General features: G+C 41.7%; 1 protein-coding gene across 1 annotated transcript in view; it reads right to left on the bottom strand.

Moving 5' to 3' along the window:
- adck1 (aarF domain containing kinase 1) overlaps positions 1–10210 on the bottom strand; it is a 44666-nt gene extending 34456 nt beyond the window's left edge. The window contains exons 1-3 of the mRNA XM_061986703.2: positions 10089–10210; positions 9948–10010; positions 7973–8117 (exon numbers count right to left, since the gene is read on the bottom strand). Coding sequence (XP_061842687.1) covers positions 7973–8104 — 132 coding nt within the window. The 5' untranslated portion in view covers positions 8105–8117; positions 9948–10010; positions 10089–10210. The remainder of the gene's footprint in view (positions 1–7972; positions 8118–9947; positions 10011–10088) is intronic.
- Between the last annotated feature and the right edge of the window lie 4393 nt (positions 10211–14603).

Here is a 14603-nt window from a genome sequence, read left to right as displayed (position 1 = left end):
AAACGCTAACGTTAATTAGTTGTGCAAATACCTTTTACAACATTAACAGTTACATATACTATGTACAAACCAACAATTAACTTTCACTTTAATCATACTATCATTGTTGTGTTATTAAGCAAAATAAGCAATACTTTTACTTTTGTTGAAATGTTTACACTGTACACTTTTTTGTATTGGATGTTTAGCTTTATTTTTGCACATTTTAGCAAATAAGCAATACTTTTACTTTTGTTGAAATGTTTACACTGTTACAGAATATTTCCGTTTTGCACTTTTTTGTATTGGATGTTTATCTTTATTTTTGCACATTTTAAAGCAAAATAAGCAATACTTTTACTTTTTAAATGCTTATACTATTCCAGAATATTAAGATTTGCACTGGATGTTTACTTTTATATTTGCACATTAAAAAGCAAATAAGCTACTTTTAATTTTGTTCAATGTTAAAAGTTTTAAATGTTTACATTGTTACAGAATATTTTGTCATGTTGTTGTCAATGTTGACTGAGTGGCCATACTTTTTTTTTTGTAAATAAAAGCCATGCCTTTTGAAAAAACTGGCCTACACCTAGGGAGGCGTTCGGGTGGCATCCTGACCAAATGCCCGAACCACCTCATCTGGCTCCTCTCCATGTGGAGGAGCAGCGGCTTTACTTTGAGCTCCTCCCGGATGGCAGAGCTTCTCACCCTATCTCTAAGGGAGAGACCCACCACCCGGCGGAGGAAACTCATTTGGGCCGCTTGTACCCGTGATCTTGTCCTTTCGGTCATAACCCAAAGCTCATGACCATAGGTGAGGATGGGAACGTAGATCGACCGGTAAATTGAGAGCTTTGCCTTCCGGCTCAGCTCCTTCTTCACCACAACGGATCGATACAGCGTCCGCATTACTGAAGACGCCGCACCGATCCGCCTGTCGATCTCACCATCCACTCTTCCCTCACTCGTGAACAAGACTCCTAGGTACTTGAACTCCTCCACTTGGGGCAGGGTCTCCTCCCCAACCCGGAGATGGCACTCCACCCTTTTCCGGGCGAGAACCATGGACTCGGACTTGGAGGTGTTGATTCTCATCCCAGTCGCTTCACACTCGGCTACGAACCGATCCAGTGAGAGCTGAAGATCCTGGCCAGATGAAGCCATCAGGACCACATCATCTGCAAAAAGCAGAGACCTAATCCTGCAGCCACCAAACCAGATCCCCTCAACGCCTTGACTGCGCCTAGAAATTCTGTCCATAAAAGTTCAGAACAGAATGGGTGACAAAGGGCAGCCTTGGCGGAGTCCAACCCTCACTGGAAACGTGTCCGACTTACTGCACACTTAAGTCAGTAAATTCCACCTAATATACCGAAAATAGGATGTGATTACAAGAACATTTGAAAAAGTATAGTATTAGTATTAACTAAATATTATAAACTTATCACTTTCCTCTGGCAATGTTCCCCTAGCATTCAAAAATCGGTTATTCATCCTTTAGTCAAAAGACCTAACCTTGATCCTGACCTCATGGTAAACTACCGACCGGTGTCCCACCTTCCCTTTATTTCCAAAATCCTCCAAAAAATAGTTGCACAGCAGCTAAATGAACACTTGGAGTCTAACAATCTCTGTGAACCTTTTCAATCCGGTTTCAGGACAAATCACTCTACGGAGACAGCCCTCGCAAAAATGACTAATGATCTACTGCTAACGATGATGTCATCTATGTTGCTGCTTCTTGATCTTAGCGCTGCTTTCCATAGCGTCCATCATAATATTTTATTAGAGCTATTTAATAATACCACCTTAACATTTGACAACCAAACAATTATACACATATATACACACACATATACATATATATATATATATATATATATATATATATATATATATATATATATATATATTAGGGCTGCAACAACTAATCGATTAAATCGATTATAAAAATAGTTGGCGATAAATTTAGTCATCGGTTCGTTGGATCTATGCTCTGCGCATGCGCAGAGGCTACTTTAAAAAATTTTTTTTATAAACCTTTATTTATAAACTGCAACATGTACAAACAGCTGAGAAACAAAAATCAAAATAAGTATGGTGCCAGTATGCTGTTTTTTTCCCAATAAAATACTGGAAAGGATAGAAATGTAGTTTGTCTCTTTTATCCAATCAATCGATTAATCGGAGTAATAATCGACAGATTAATCGATTATCAAATTAGTTGTTAGTTGCAGCCCCAATATATATATGTCTTAATAAGGTTATCCAAAAAATAGTGCTCGATACCGTAGTAGAGCGCAATATATGTATGTGTGGGAAAAAAAATCACAAGACTATTTCATCTCTACAGGCCTGTTTCATGAGGGGGGGTACCCTCAATCATCAGGAGATTTTAATGGGAGCATTCACATACCATGGTTTGTATAGGGCACAGAGTGGGTGGGTACAGGCTGGCGTAGGGGCGTGGTGATTGGCTCATGTGTTACCTAGGAGGTGTTTCCGTCTGTGGCGGCATGCTGTTACAATTTCGCTGCGCTTGTTGAGGGATGACAGGTCTGGACGGTAAATAATAAACAGTTTCTCTTTCAAGCATAGGTTGCATCTTTTATTACCACTATTGTAAGGTGTGCTGGATGCAAGAATTTGCCATGTTATTGAATATTCAACATTATTGTCTTTGAGGTCCCAAATGTGTTTGCTGAGTTCTGTGGTATTTCGCAGGTTTTGGTTCCTGAAAGAAGCCTTGTGATTGTTCCATCTGGTTTTGAATTCTCCCTCAGTTAATCCTACATATGTGTCGGATGTGTTAATGTCCTTGCGTATTACCTTAGATTGGTAGACAACTGATGTTTGTAAGCACCCCCCGTTGAGAGGGCAATCAGGTTTCTTTCGACAGTTACATCCTTTGTTGGTTTTGGAGTCGCTCTGTCCGGGGGTCGACGGCTCATTTGCAATTGTTTTGTTGTGGTTTGAGATGATTTGTCGTATATTGTTCATACAGCTGTAGCTCAATTTAATGTTGTTCTTGTTGAATACTTTTCTTAGGGTGTTGTCTTTGGGAAAGTGTTTGTCAATCAGATTGAGGAATTTGTGTCCAATGTTAGTTGAGACGTTTTTGCTGTATGGGGGGTTGTACCAGATGATGTCGTTTCGTTTTCTGTTCTTTTTTGGCTGGTTTCCTGGCGTGGGTTCATAGGTGAGGGTGAAATTGTATCCGCTTTCATCAAGGGCTTTTTGGTACGGGGGGGTTGCTTGGTCAAATTCAGCTTTGCTAGATGACAGCATCGATAGCCTTTTATTAATTCCGGTAGGTATTCTTTTCGTGGTGGTGGGTGGGTGGTTGCTGTCATGGTGCACGTATTGGAGTGTTGTGTTGGGTTTCGTGAATGGTTGGTAGCTGTTATTTCTCAGGTTGAAAGAAACCTGATTGCCCTCTCAACGGGGGGTGCTTACAAACATCAGTTGTCTACCAATCTAAGGTAACACGCAAGGACATTAACACATCCGACACATATGTAGGATTAACTGAGGGAGAATTCAAAACCAGATGGAACAATCACAAGGCTTCTTTCAGGAACCAAAACCTGCGGAATACCACAGAACTCAGCAAACACATTTGGGACCTCAAAGACAATAATGTTGAATATTCAATAACATGGCAAATTCTTGCATCCAGCACACCTTACAATAGTGGTAATAAAAGATGCAACCTATGCTTGAAAGAGAAACTGTTTACTATTTACCGTCCAGACCTGTCATCCCTCAACAAGCGCAGCGAAATTGTAACAGCATGCCGCCACAGACGGAAACACCTCCTAGGTAACACATGAGCCAATCACCACGCCCCTACGCCAGCCTGTACCCACCCACTCTGTGCCCTATATAAACCATGGTATGTGAATGCTCCCATTAAAATCTCCTGATGATTGAGGGTACCCCCCCTCATGAAACAGGCCTGTAGAGATGAAATAGTCTTGTGATTTTTTTCCCACACATACATATATTGCGCTCTACTACGGTATCGAGCACTATTTTTTGGATAACCTTATTAAGACATATATATATATATATATATATATATATATGTATATAAAAACACGTAAGAAGATGGTGGATGGATCCATGAATTAATGGCAAAGACACTGAGGGTAATATCTTAAATGTTCGATACCAAAGTGATTAGGTCGATATTTTTGTTTCGTTGAAATAATTTTTCGTTGTTTTTGTGGAAGTTTACAAATTCAGGGCATATTTCATTGGACATTGGAGATATTTGAGGGACAAAATGTTTTATTTTGTTTAGTTATTTTGCACCATTGACTTTGTGTTGCTCAAACAATTGAATAAGGAACTAGTTGACATATTGGGTCACTAGCACCCTCCATAAACACATTGACAAATGTACACTTCATGCATTTGATTGGTATTGGTCGACTTCACTCATGGGTGATTGGAATCCCTGATCGGAATTAATAATATACACTATGTGTTTGTTTACAAAAGTCTTATAAAACAAAACCATCTCATGATTATACAAAAGCCAAAAGCAGTGAAGTTGTCAGGTTGTGTAAATGGTAAATAAAATAAATCCTTTTCAACTTATATTCAATTGAATAGACTGCAAAGACAAGATATTTCATGTTCACAGTACTGAGAAACTAGAGAAGCTAGAATTGAATGGCAGCAACACATTGCAAAAAAAGCATCTTTACCAGTGTGTTACATGGCCTTTCCTTTTAACAACACTCAGTAAAGGTTTGGGAACTGAGGAGACACATTTTTGAAGTGGAATTATTTCCCATTCTTGCTTGATGTACAGCTTAAGTTGTTCAACAGTCTCCCTTCTCATATTTTAGCCTTCACACATTTTCAATGTCTGGACTACAGGCAGGCCAGTCTAGTACCCACACTCTTTTACTATGAAGCCACACTGTTGTAACACCTGGCTTGGCATTGTCTTGCTGAAATAAGCAGGGGCGTCCGGGATAACGTTGCTTGGATGGCAACATATGTTGCTCCAAAAGCTGTATGTACCTTTCAGCATTAATGGTGCCTTCACAGATGTGTAAGTTACCCATGTCTTGGCCACTAATACACCCCCATACCATCACACATGCTGCCTTTTACACTTTCACCCTAGAACAGTCACCATGGTTCTTTTCCTCTTTGGTCCGGAGGACACCACGTCCACAGTTTCCAAAACCAATTTGAAATGTGGACTCGTCAGACCACAGAACACTTTTCCACTTTGCATCAGTCCATCTTAGATGAGCTCGGGCCCAGCGAAGCGTTTCTGGGTGTTGTTGATAAATGGCTTTGACTTAGCATAGTAGAGTTTTAACTTGCACTTACAGATGTAGCGACCAACTGTAGTTACTGACAGTGGTTTTCTCAAGTGTTCCTGAGCCCATGTGGTGATATCCTTTACACACTGATGTGGCTTTTTGATGCCTGAGGGATCCAAGGTGTGTAATATCATGGCTTACGTGCAGTGATTTCTCCACATTCTCTGAACCTTTTGATGATATTACGGAGCGTAGATGGTGAAATCCCTGAATTCCTTGTTGAGAAATGTTGTTCTTAAACAATTTGCTCAGGCATTTGTTGACAAAGTGGTGACCCTCGCCCCCGTCCTTGTTTGTGAATGACTGAGCATTTCATGGAAGCTGCTTTTATACCCAATCATGGCACCCACCTGTTCCCAATTAGCCTGTTCACCTGCGGGATGTTCCAAATAAGTCTTTGATGAGCATTCCCTCAACTTTCTCACTCTTCTTTGCCACTTGTGCCAGCTTTTTTGAAACATGTTGCAGGCATCAAATTCCAAATGAGATAATATTTGCAAAAAATAAGAAAGTTTCTCAGTGTGAACATGAAATATCTTGTCTTTGCAGTCTATTCAATTGAATATAAGTTGAAAAGGATTTGTTGTATTCTCTTTTTATTTACCATTTACACAACCTGATAGGACTCCTGAGGCAGCGGACAGGTACCGACAGGCCAAACGGTGTGCGGCTTCAGCGGTCGCAAAGGCAAAAACTCGGACATGGGAGGAGTTCGGTGAGGCCATGGAAAACGACTTCCGGACGGCTTCGAAGCGATTCTGGACCACCATCCGCCACCTCAGGAAGGGAAAGCAGTGCACTGTCAACACCGTGTATGGTGAGGATGGTGTTCTGCTGACCTCGACTGCGGATGTTGTGGATCGGGGGAGGGAATACTTCGAAGACCTCCTCAATCCCACGAACACGTCTTCCTATGTGGAAGCAGTGCCTGGGGAATCTGTGGTGGGCTCTCCTATTTCTGGGGCTGAGGTTGCTGAGGTAGTTAAAAAGCTCCTCAGTGGCAAGGCCCCGGGGGTGGATGAGATCCGCCCGGAGTTCCTTAAGGCTCTGGATGCTGTGGGGCTGTCTTGGTTGACAAGACTCTGCAGTATCGCGTGGACATCGGGGGCGGTACCTCTGGATTGGCAGACCGGGGTGGTGGTTCTTCTCTTTAAGAAGGGGAACCGGAGGGTGTGTTCCAACTATCGTGGGATCACACTCCTCAGCCTTCCCGGTAAGGTCTATTCAGGTGTACTGGAGAGGAGGCTACACCGGATAGTCGAACCTCGGATTCAAGAGGAACAGTGTGGTTTTCGTCCTGGTCGTGGAACTGTGGACCAGCTCTATACTCTGGGCAGGGTCTTGGAGGGTGCATGGGAGTTTGCCCAACCAGTCTACATGTGCTTTGTGGACTTGGAGAAGGCATTCGACCGTGTCCCTCGGGTAGTCCTGTGGGGAGTGCTCAGAGAGTATGGGGTATCGGACTGACTGATTGTGGCTGTCCGCTCCCTGTATGATCAGTGTCAGAGCTTGGTCCGCATTGCCGGCAGTAAGTCGGACACGTTTCCGGTGAGGGTTGGACTCCGCCAAGGCTGCCCTTTGTCACCCATTCTGTTCTGAACTTTTATGGACAGAATTTCTAGGCGCAGTCAAGGCGTTGAGGGGATCCGGTTTGGTGGCTGCAGGATTAGGTCTCTGCTTTTTAAACATGATGTGGTCCTGATGGCTTCATCTGGCCAGGATCTTCAGCTCTCACTGGATCGGTTCGCAGCCGAGTGTGAAGCGACTGGGATGAGAATCAGCACCTCCAAGTCCGAGTCCATGGTTCTCGCCCGGAAAAGGGTAGAGTGCCATCTCCGGGTTGGGGAGGAGACCCTGCCCCAAGTGGAGGAGTTCAAGTACCTAGGAGTCTTGTTCACGAGTGAGGGAAGAGTGGATGGTGAGATCGACAGGCGGATCGGTGTGGCATCTTCAGTAATGCGGACGCTGTATCGATCCGTTGTGGTGAAGAAGGAGCTGAGCCGGAAGGCAAAGCTCTCAATTTACCGGTCGATCTACGTTCCCATCCTCACCTATGGTCATGAGCTTTGGGTTATGACCGAAAGGACAAGATCACGGGTACAAGCGGCCCAAATGAGTTTCCTCCGCCGGGTGGCGGGGCTCTCCCTTAGAGATAGGGTGAGAAGCTCTGTCATCCGGGGGGAGCTCAAAGTAAAGCCGCTGCTCCTCCACATGGAGAGGAGCCAGATGAGGTGGTTCGGGCATCTGGTCAGGATGCCACCCGAACGTCTCCCTAGGGAGGTGTTTAGGGCACGTCCGACCGGTAGGAGGCCACGGGGAAGACCCAGGACACGTTGGGAAGACTATGTCTCCCGGCTGGCCTGGGAACGCCTCGGGATCCCCCGGGAGGAGCTGGACGAAGTGGCTGGGGAGAGGGAAGTCTGGGCTTCCCTGCTTAAGCTGCTGCCCCCGCAACCCGACCTCGGATAAGCGGAAGAAGATGGATGGATGGATGGACAACCTGATAACTTCACTGCTTTTGGGCTTTGTACTTACAAACCAAATTCCCAAAATATCCCACCATGCATACAATTGATACATATTCACTCTGCACCCGTAATAAAGTCATTTTCAAAATATGATCCATCAGTGCAGTAACTTACAACAGCAGCAGCTCGTCCGAAGCGAATCAAACTCAGGTCATTGAGATCCAGTTGTGTGTTGTAGATGTAAAGTCCAGAAGAGGCAAAGACCGCCGTGGCCAAAGAGGACAGCTTGAGCAGCCGGCCAGCCATCAGCCACACTGCACTGTAACAAAATAGAGCATACTGGTGGAGCTTTTGTGGGGTTAGTGCATGTGCCTCACAATACAAAAGGTCCTGAGTTCAATCCCAGGCTTGGGCTCTTTCTGGTACTTAATGAATACTTAGGTCTACTACACTACTGTATTTAATGTTGTCATTATGGTGGTACTTAATGAATACTTAGGTCTACTACACTACTGTATTTAATGTTGTCATTATGGTGGTACTTAATGAATACTTAGGTCTACTACACTACTGTATTTAATGTTGTCATTGTGGTGGTACTTAATGAATACTTAGGTCTACTACACTACTGTATTTAATGTTGTCATTATGGTGGTACTTGATGAATACTTAGGTCTACTACACTACTGTATTTAATGTTGTCATTATGGTGGTACTTAATGAATACTTAGGTCTACTACACTACTGTATTTAATGTTGTCATTATGGTGGTACTTAATGAATACTTAGGTCTACTACACTACTGTATTTAATGTTGTCATTATGGTGGTACTTGATGAATACTTAGGTCTACTACACTACTGTATTTAATGTTGTCATTATGGTGGTACTTGATGAATACTTAGGTCTACTACACTACTGTATTTAATGTTGTCATTATGGTGGTACTTGATGAATACTTAGGTCTACTACACTACTGTATTTAATGTTGTCATTATGGTGGTACTTAATGAATACATAGGTCTACTACACTACTGTATTTAATGTTGTCATTGTGGTGGTACTTAATGAATACTTAGGTCTACTACACTACTGTATTTAATGTTGTCATTATGGTGGTACTTGATGAATACTTAGGTCTACTACACTACTGTATTTAATGTTGTCATTATGGTGGTACTTAATGAATACTTAGGTCTACTACACTACTGTATTTAATGTTGTCATTATGGTGGTACTTAATGAATACTTAGGTCTACTACACTACTGTATTTAATGTTGTCATTATGGTGGTACTTGATGAATACTTAGGTCTACTACACTACTGTATTTAATGTTGTCATTATGGTGGTACTTAATGAATACTTAGGTCTACTACACTACTGTATTTAATGTTGTCATTATGGTGGTACTTAATGAATACTTAGGTCTACTACACTACTGTATTTAATGTTGTCATTATGGTGGTACTTAATGAATACTTGGGTCTACTACACTACTGTATTTAATGTTGTCATTATGGTGGTACTTAATGAATACTTAGGTCTACTACACTACTGTATTTAATGTTGTCATTATGGTGGTACTTAATGAATACTTTGGTCTACTACACTACTGTATTTAAGGTTGTCATTATGGTGGTACTTAATGAATACTTGGGTCTACTACACTACTGTATTTAATGTTGTCATTATGGTGGTACTTAATGAATACTTAGGTCTACTACACTACTGTATTTTAATGTTGTCATTATGGTGGTACTTAATGAATACTTAGGTCTACTACACTACTGTATTTAATGTCATGATGGTGGTACTTAATGAATACTTAGGTCTACTACACTACTGTATTTAATGTTGTCAATATGGTGGTACTTAATGAATACTTAGATCTACTACACTACAGGTACAGGTAAGAAGGATTTCGGTTCACTTTCTGGAGGAAAAGGGACATTTGTTGGCTAATGGAGTAATTTGGTTTTCTATTTAGTTGCTTTTTCCAGTATGTGCTAAGTGATGTTGCCAGTGTTATGCAGCGACCAACAGACTTCTGTGGCAAAACGCACAAAATTGACAATGAACCGAATATTAAGAAAGGCATATGAAGCCAACAGATGGACAAATATGCTTTAAATGGAACATTTATTTACCTTAGCGAGGACGCTGACTCTCTCCACTTGTCGCCGGTTGATTCTTGACCTTACGCCAGCTTCCTGCATGGAACACAATGCATTCTGGGTATTGTAGTACATATTGACAGTGGTCGTTCATAAGCAAATGTGCAGGCTTACGTTTGAAAATAAACCTTGATGTGACTTATTGATTTAATCATTTAGTGTTATATTTATGTTATGTAACTGTATATATCACTTATTTTAACAGCCTGTTATTAAAAAATGTTCGAAAAAACTACAATCATGGCGACGTGTGACGTTTAATATATGCGCCGACACCAGCTGTTCGTTACGAGACGAGCGAAATAGTAGCCGTGTCCAACTTCGTCAGCTGCATCCTTCCACGGACCCAGCCCACGCGTGGGCCCCGTGGGCCCCCGGACGGACCCAGACCACTCGTGGGCCCCCGGACGCAGTCCTCCCGCTGCGGCAAGAGAGCGACGAGATTTGTCGCGGTCTCGCCTTCGCAACACTTCCTGGTTGTGTCACGTGGTCACATTCTCGCGCTTGCGCTGTGGCGGGCAGGCCCGAAAAAGTGGAGGACAGAAAGACGTGGTCAGCCAGCAAAATATGAAATTATGAATCAAAAGTTGTTTTAGATGCATCAACAGTAAATCTTATATTTCCAAACATTAAATAGTACAATATTTTTAAAATCACTTAGTAATTACTTACCTATTTTGTAAAGCACTCTCGCCAACTTTTTTATTATGAAAATTGGCTTTAAATGTCAGCAATAATAGATTGTTACATTTTAATGTATTATTTTGCATTAATTAATTCTTGTTCCGAACTGGCCAGACCATGGTTCTCTTCATAAAGCAATTATAAATGTTTTTAATATATTAGGACTATTGTTCTATAGTTATGACTTAAATGCAAACGAGGGTTTGTAGTTAGAAGAACATAGTGTAGTCGACTTAAATATTCATTAAGTACCACCATAATGACAACAATACAGTAGTATAGTAGACCTAAGTATTCATTAAGTACCACTATCATGACATTAAATACAGTAGTGTAGTAGACCTAAGTATTCATTAAGTACCACCATGATGACAACATTAAATACAGTAGTGTAGTAGACCTAAGTATTCATTAAGTACCACCATAAAGACAACATTAAATAAAGTAGTGTAGCAGACCTAAGTATTCATTAAGTACCACCATAATGACAACATTAAATACAGTAGTGTAGTAGACCTAAGTATTCATTAAGTACCACCATAATGACAACATTAAATACAGTAGTGTAGTAGACCTAAGTATTCATTAAGTACCACCATAATGACAACATTAAATACAGTAGTGTAGTAGACCTAAGTATTCATTAAGTACCAACATAATGACAACATTAAATACAGTAGTGTAGTAGACCTAAGTATTCATTAAGTACCACCATAATGTCAACAATACAGTAGTATAGTAGACCTAAGTATTCATTAAGTACCACCATAATGACAACATTAAATACAGTAGTGTAGTCGACTTAAGTATTCATTAAGTACCACCACAATGACGTCAAATACAGTAGTGTAGTAGACCTAAGTATTCATTAAGTACCACCATAATGACAACATTAAATACAGTAGTGTAGTAGACCTAAGTAATCATTAAGTACCACCATCATGACAACATTAAATACAGTAGTGTAGTAGACCTAAGTATTCATCAAGTACCACCATAATGACAACATTAAATACAGTAGTGTAGTAGACCTAAGTATTCATTAAGTACCACCATAATGACAACATTAAATACAGTAGTGTAGTAGACCTAAGTATTCATCAAGTACCACCATAATGACAACATTAAATACAGTAGTGTAGTAGACCTAAGTATTCATTAAGTACCACCATCATGACATTAAATACAGTAGTGTTGTAGACCTAAGTATTCATTAAGTACCACCATATTGACAGCATTAAATACAGTAGTGTAGTAGACCTACGTATTCATCAAGTACCACCATAATGACAACATTAAATACAGTAGTGTAGTAGACCTAAGTATTCATTAAGTACCACCATGATGACAACATTAAATACAGTAGTGTAGTAGACCTAAGTATTCATTAAGTACCACCATCATGACAACATTAAATACAGTAGTGTAGTAGACCTAAGTATTCATTAAGTACCACCATCATGACAACATTAAATACAGTAGTGTAGTAGACCTAAGTATTCATTAAGTACCACCATCATGACAACATTAAATACAGTAGTGTAGTAGACCTAAGTATTCATTAAGTACCACCATAATGACATTAAAATACAGACATTGTAAGACCAATAAATTACCTAAAAACAAGAGTTATAAATACAAAATAAGTTATGGTAGGTCAAAGGCCATATACTAAAAATGTGTGTTAAGAGGGGTCTTACAGTGACGGTTCTTGTTAAATATTAAATGTGCAGTGTGTGGTGCTCGAAATCTCCGACACACAAAGCTGAGTCTATTCCACGCCACTGTGGAGTCGGTCCTCCTGTATGGCTGCAAAAGCTGGACCCTGACAACCACCCAGCAGAAGTCTCTAGATGGGTGCTACACCAGAATGATAGAGCTGTTCTGAATGTGGACCAGAACATCCACATCACCAATAAGGACCTGTGCGGGCAACTGCCGAGGCTCAGCAAGAAGGTAACAGCTAGGAGGATGAGGCTGGCCGGCCACTGCCACAGACATCAGGAGCTCCCAGCCAGCAGGTTGGTCCTATGGGAACCAACGCACGGGGATTGATGGCGAGGACGTCCCGCGCTAACGTAGGTGGACATCCTGAAGAAAGATGCGGGAACTGAAAGCTCTACGGAGCTGGCCAGGTGTATGGAGAACCGGAATGATTGGAGACTCTGATGGAAACTCGTCTGAGAGAGAGCAGTGGTCAGTGGTCAGTAGTTACGGGTTGAAACTAACTCTAGACGACTGAAAATGTGTTTTAAGACGGAACTTACAGTGACGGTGCTTCTTAAATGTGCAGTGGTAGGTAGTTAAACAAGTTGAAACTAACACTAAACTAAAATGGTATGGTAATGACACATTTTGAAGGTACCAAATGGTATGGCAGTGACACATTTTGAAGGTACCAAATGGTATGGTAGTGACACATTTGGTGCAGGAGGTGCAGGTTCGACTCCCAGCGGTTTTGTCAGAAAGAGGATTTAGTGTAAAAACAAAGTCAAAGACTAAGGCCATGAGCATGCATTTGAATTACCGTATTTTCCGCACTATAAGGCGCACCTAAAAACCACAAATTTTCTCAAAAGCTGACAGTGCGCCTTATAACCCGGTGCGCTTTATATATGGATTAATATTAAGATTCATTTTCATAAAGTTTCGGTCTCGCAACTACGGTAAACAGCCGCCATCTTTTTTCCCCGTAGAAGAGGAAGTGCTTCTTCTTCTACGCAAGCAACCGCCAAGGTAAGCACCTGCCCCCATAGAACAGGAAGCGCTTCTTCTTCTACTGTAAGCAACCACCCGAAGAAGAAGAAAAAGTGCGCGAATATTACGTTTCATTTCCTTTGTGTGTTTACATCTGTAAAGACCACAAAATGGCTCCTACTAAGCGACAGGTTTCCGGTTCATGAAAAGACGCAATCTCTCCATCCGCACACGGACTACTATTTCACAGCAACTGCCTAAAGACTTTCAAGAAAAGCTGGCTACTTTCCGTGCATATTGTAAAAACAAGATAGCTGAAAAAAAGATCCGGCCAGAGAACATTATCAACATGGACGAGGTTCCACTGACTTTTGATATTCCTGTGAACCGCACTGTGGATACAACGGGAGCACGTACGGTGAATATTCGCACCACAGGGAATGAGAAGTCATCCTTCACTGTGGTTCTAGCTTGCCATGCTAATGGCCAGAAACTTCCACCCATGGTGATATTCAAAAGGAAGACCTTGCCAAAAGAGACCTTTCCAGCCGGCGTCATCATAAAAGCTAACTCGAAGGGATGGATGGATGAAGAAAAGATGAGCGAGTGGTTAAGGGAAGTTTACGCGAAGAGGCCGGGTGGCTTTTTTCACGCAGCTCCGTCCATGTTGATATACGACTCCATGCGCGCCCACATCACGCTGGTTTTTAATATATTATTAAAGTTTGACTGACCTATCTGACTGTTTTTTTGACATTCCTTTAGCGCAGTTAGATGCGGCTTATAACACGGGGCGTCTTATAGGTGGACAAAGTTTTGAAATATGCCGTTCATTGAAGGCGCGGCTTATAACCCAGGGCGGCTTATGGTGCGGAAAATACGGTACCTAAAAACAACAGTTATAAATACAAAATAAGTTATGGTAGGTCAAAGGCCATATACTAAAAATGTGTGTTAAGAGGGGTCTTACAGTGACGGTTCTTGTTAAATGTTAAATGTGCAGTGTGTGGTGCTCGAATCTCTGACACACAGAGCTGAGTCTATTGCAGGCCACTGTGGAGTCGGTCCTCCTGTATGGCTGCGAAAGCTGGACCCTGACAACCACCCAGCAGAAGTCTCTAGATGGGTGCTCCACCAGAATGATAGAGCTGTTCTGAATGTGGACCAGAACATCCACATCACCAACAAGGACCTGTATGGGCAACTGCTGAAGCTCAGCAAGAAGGTAACAGCTAGGAGGATGAGGCC

This window comes from Nerophis lumbriciformis, linkage group LG26 (genome assembly GCF_033978685.3).
Source record: "Nerophis lumbriciformis linkage group LG26, RoL_Nlum_v2.1, whole genome shotgun sequence".
In the NCBI taxonomy this organism is placed as follows: domain Eukaryota; kingdom Metazoa; phylum Chordata; class Actinopteri; order Syngnathiformes; family Syngnathidae; genus Nerophis; species Nerophis lumbriciformis.
Note: the sequence above shows the minus strand (reverse complement) of the source record. Positions and strands in the feature narration are given on the sequence as shown.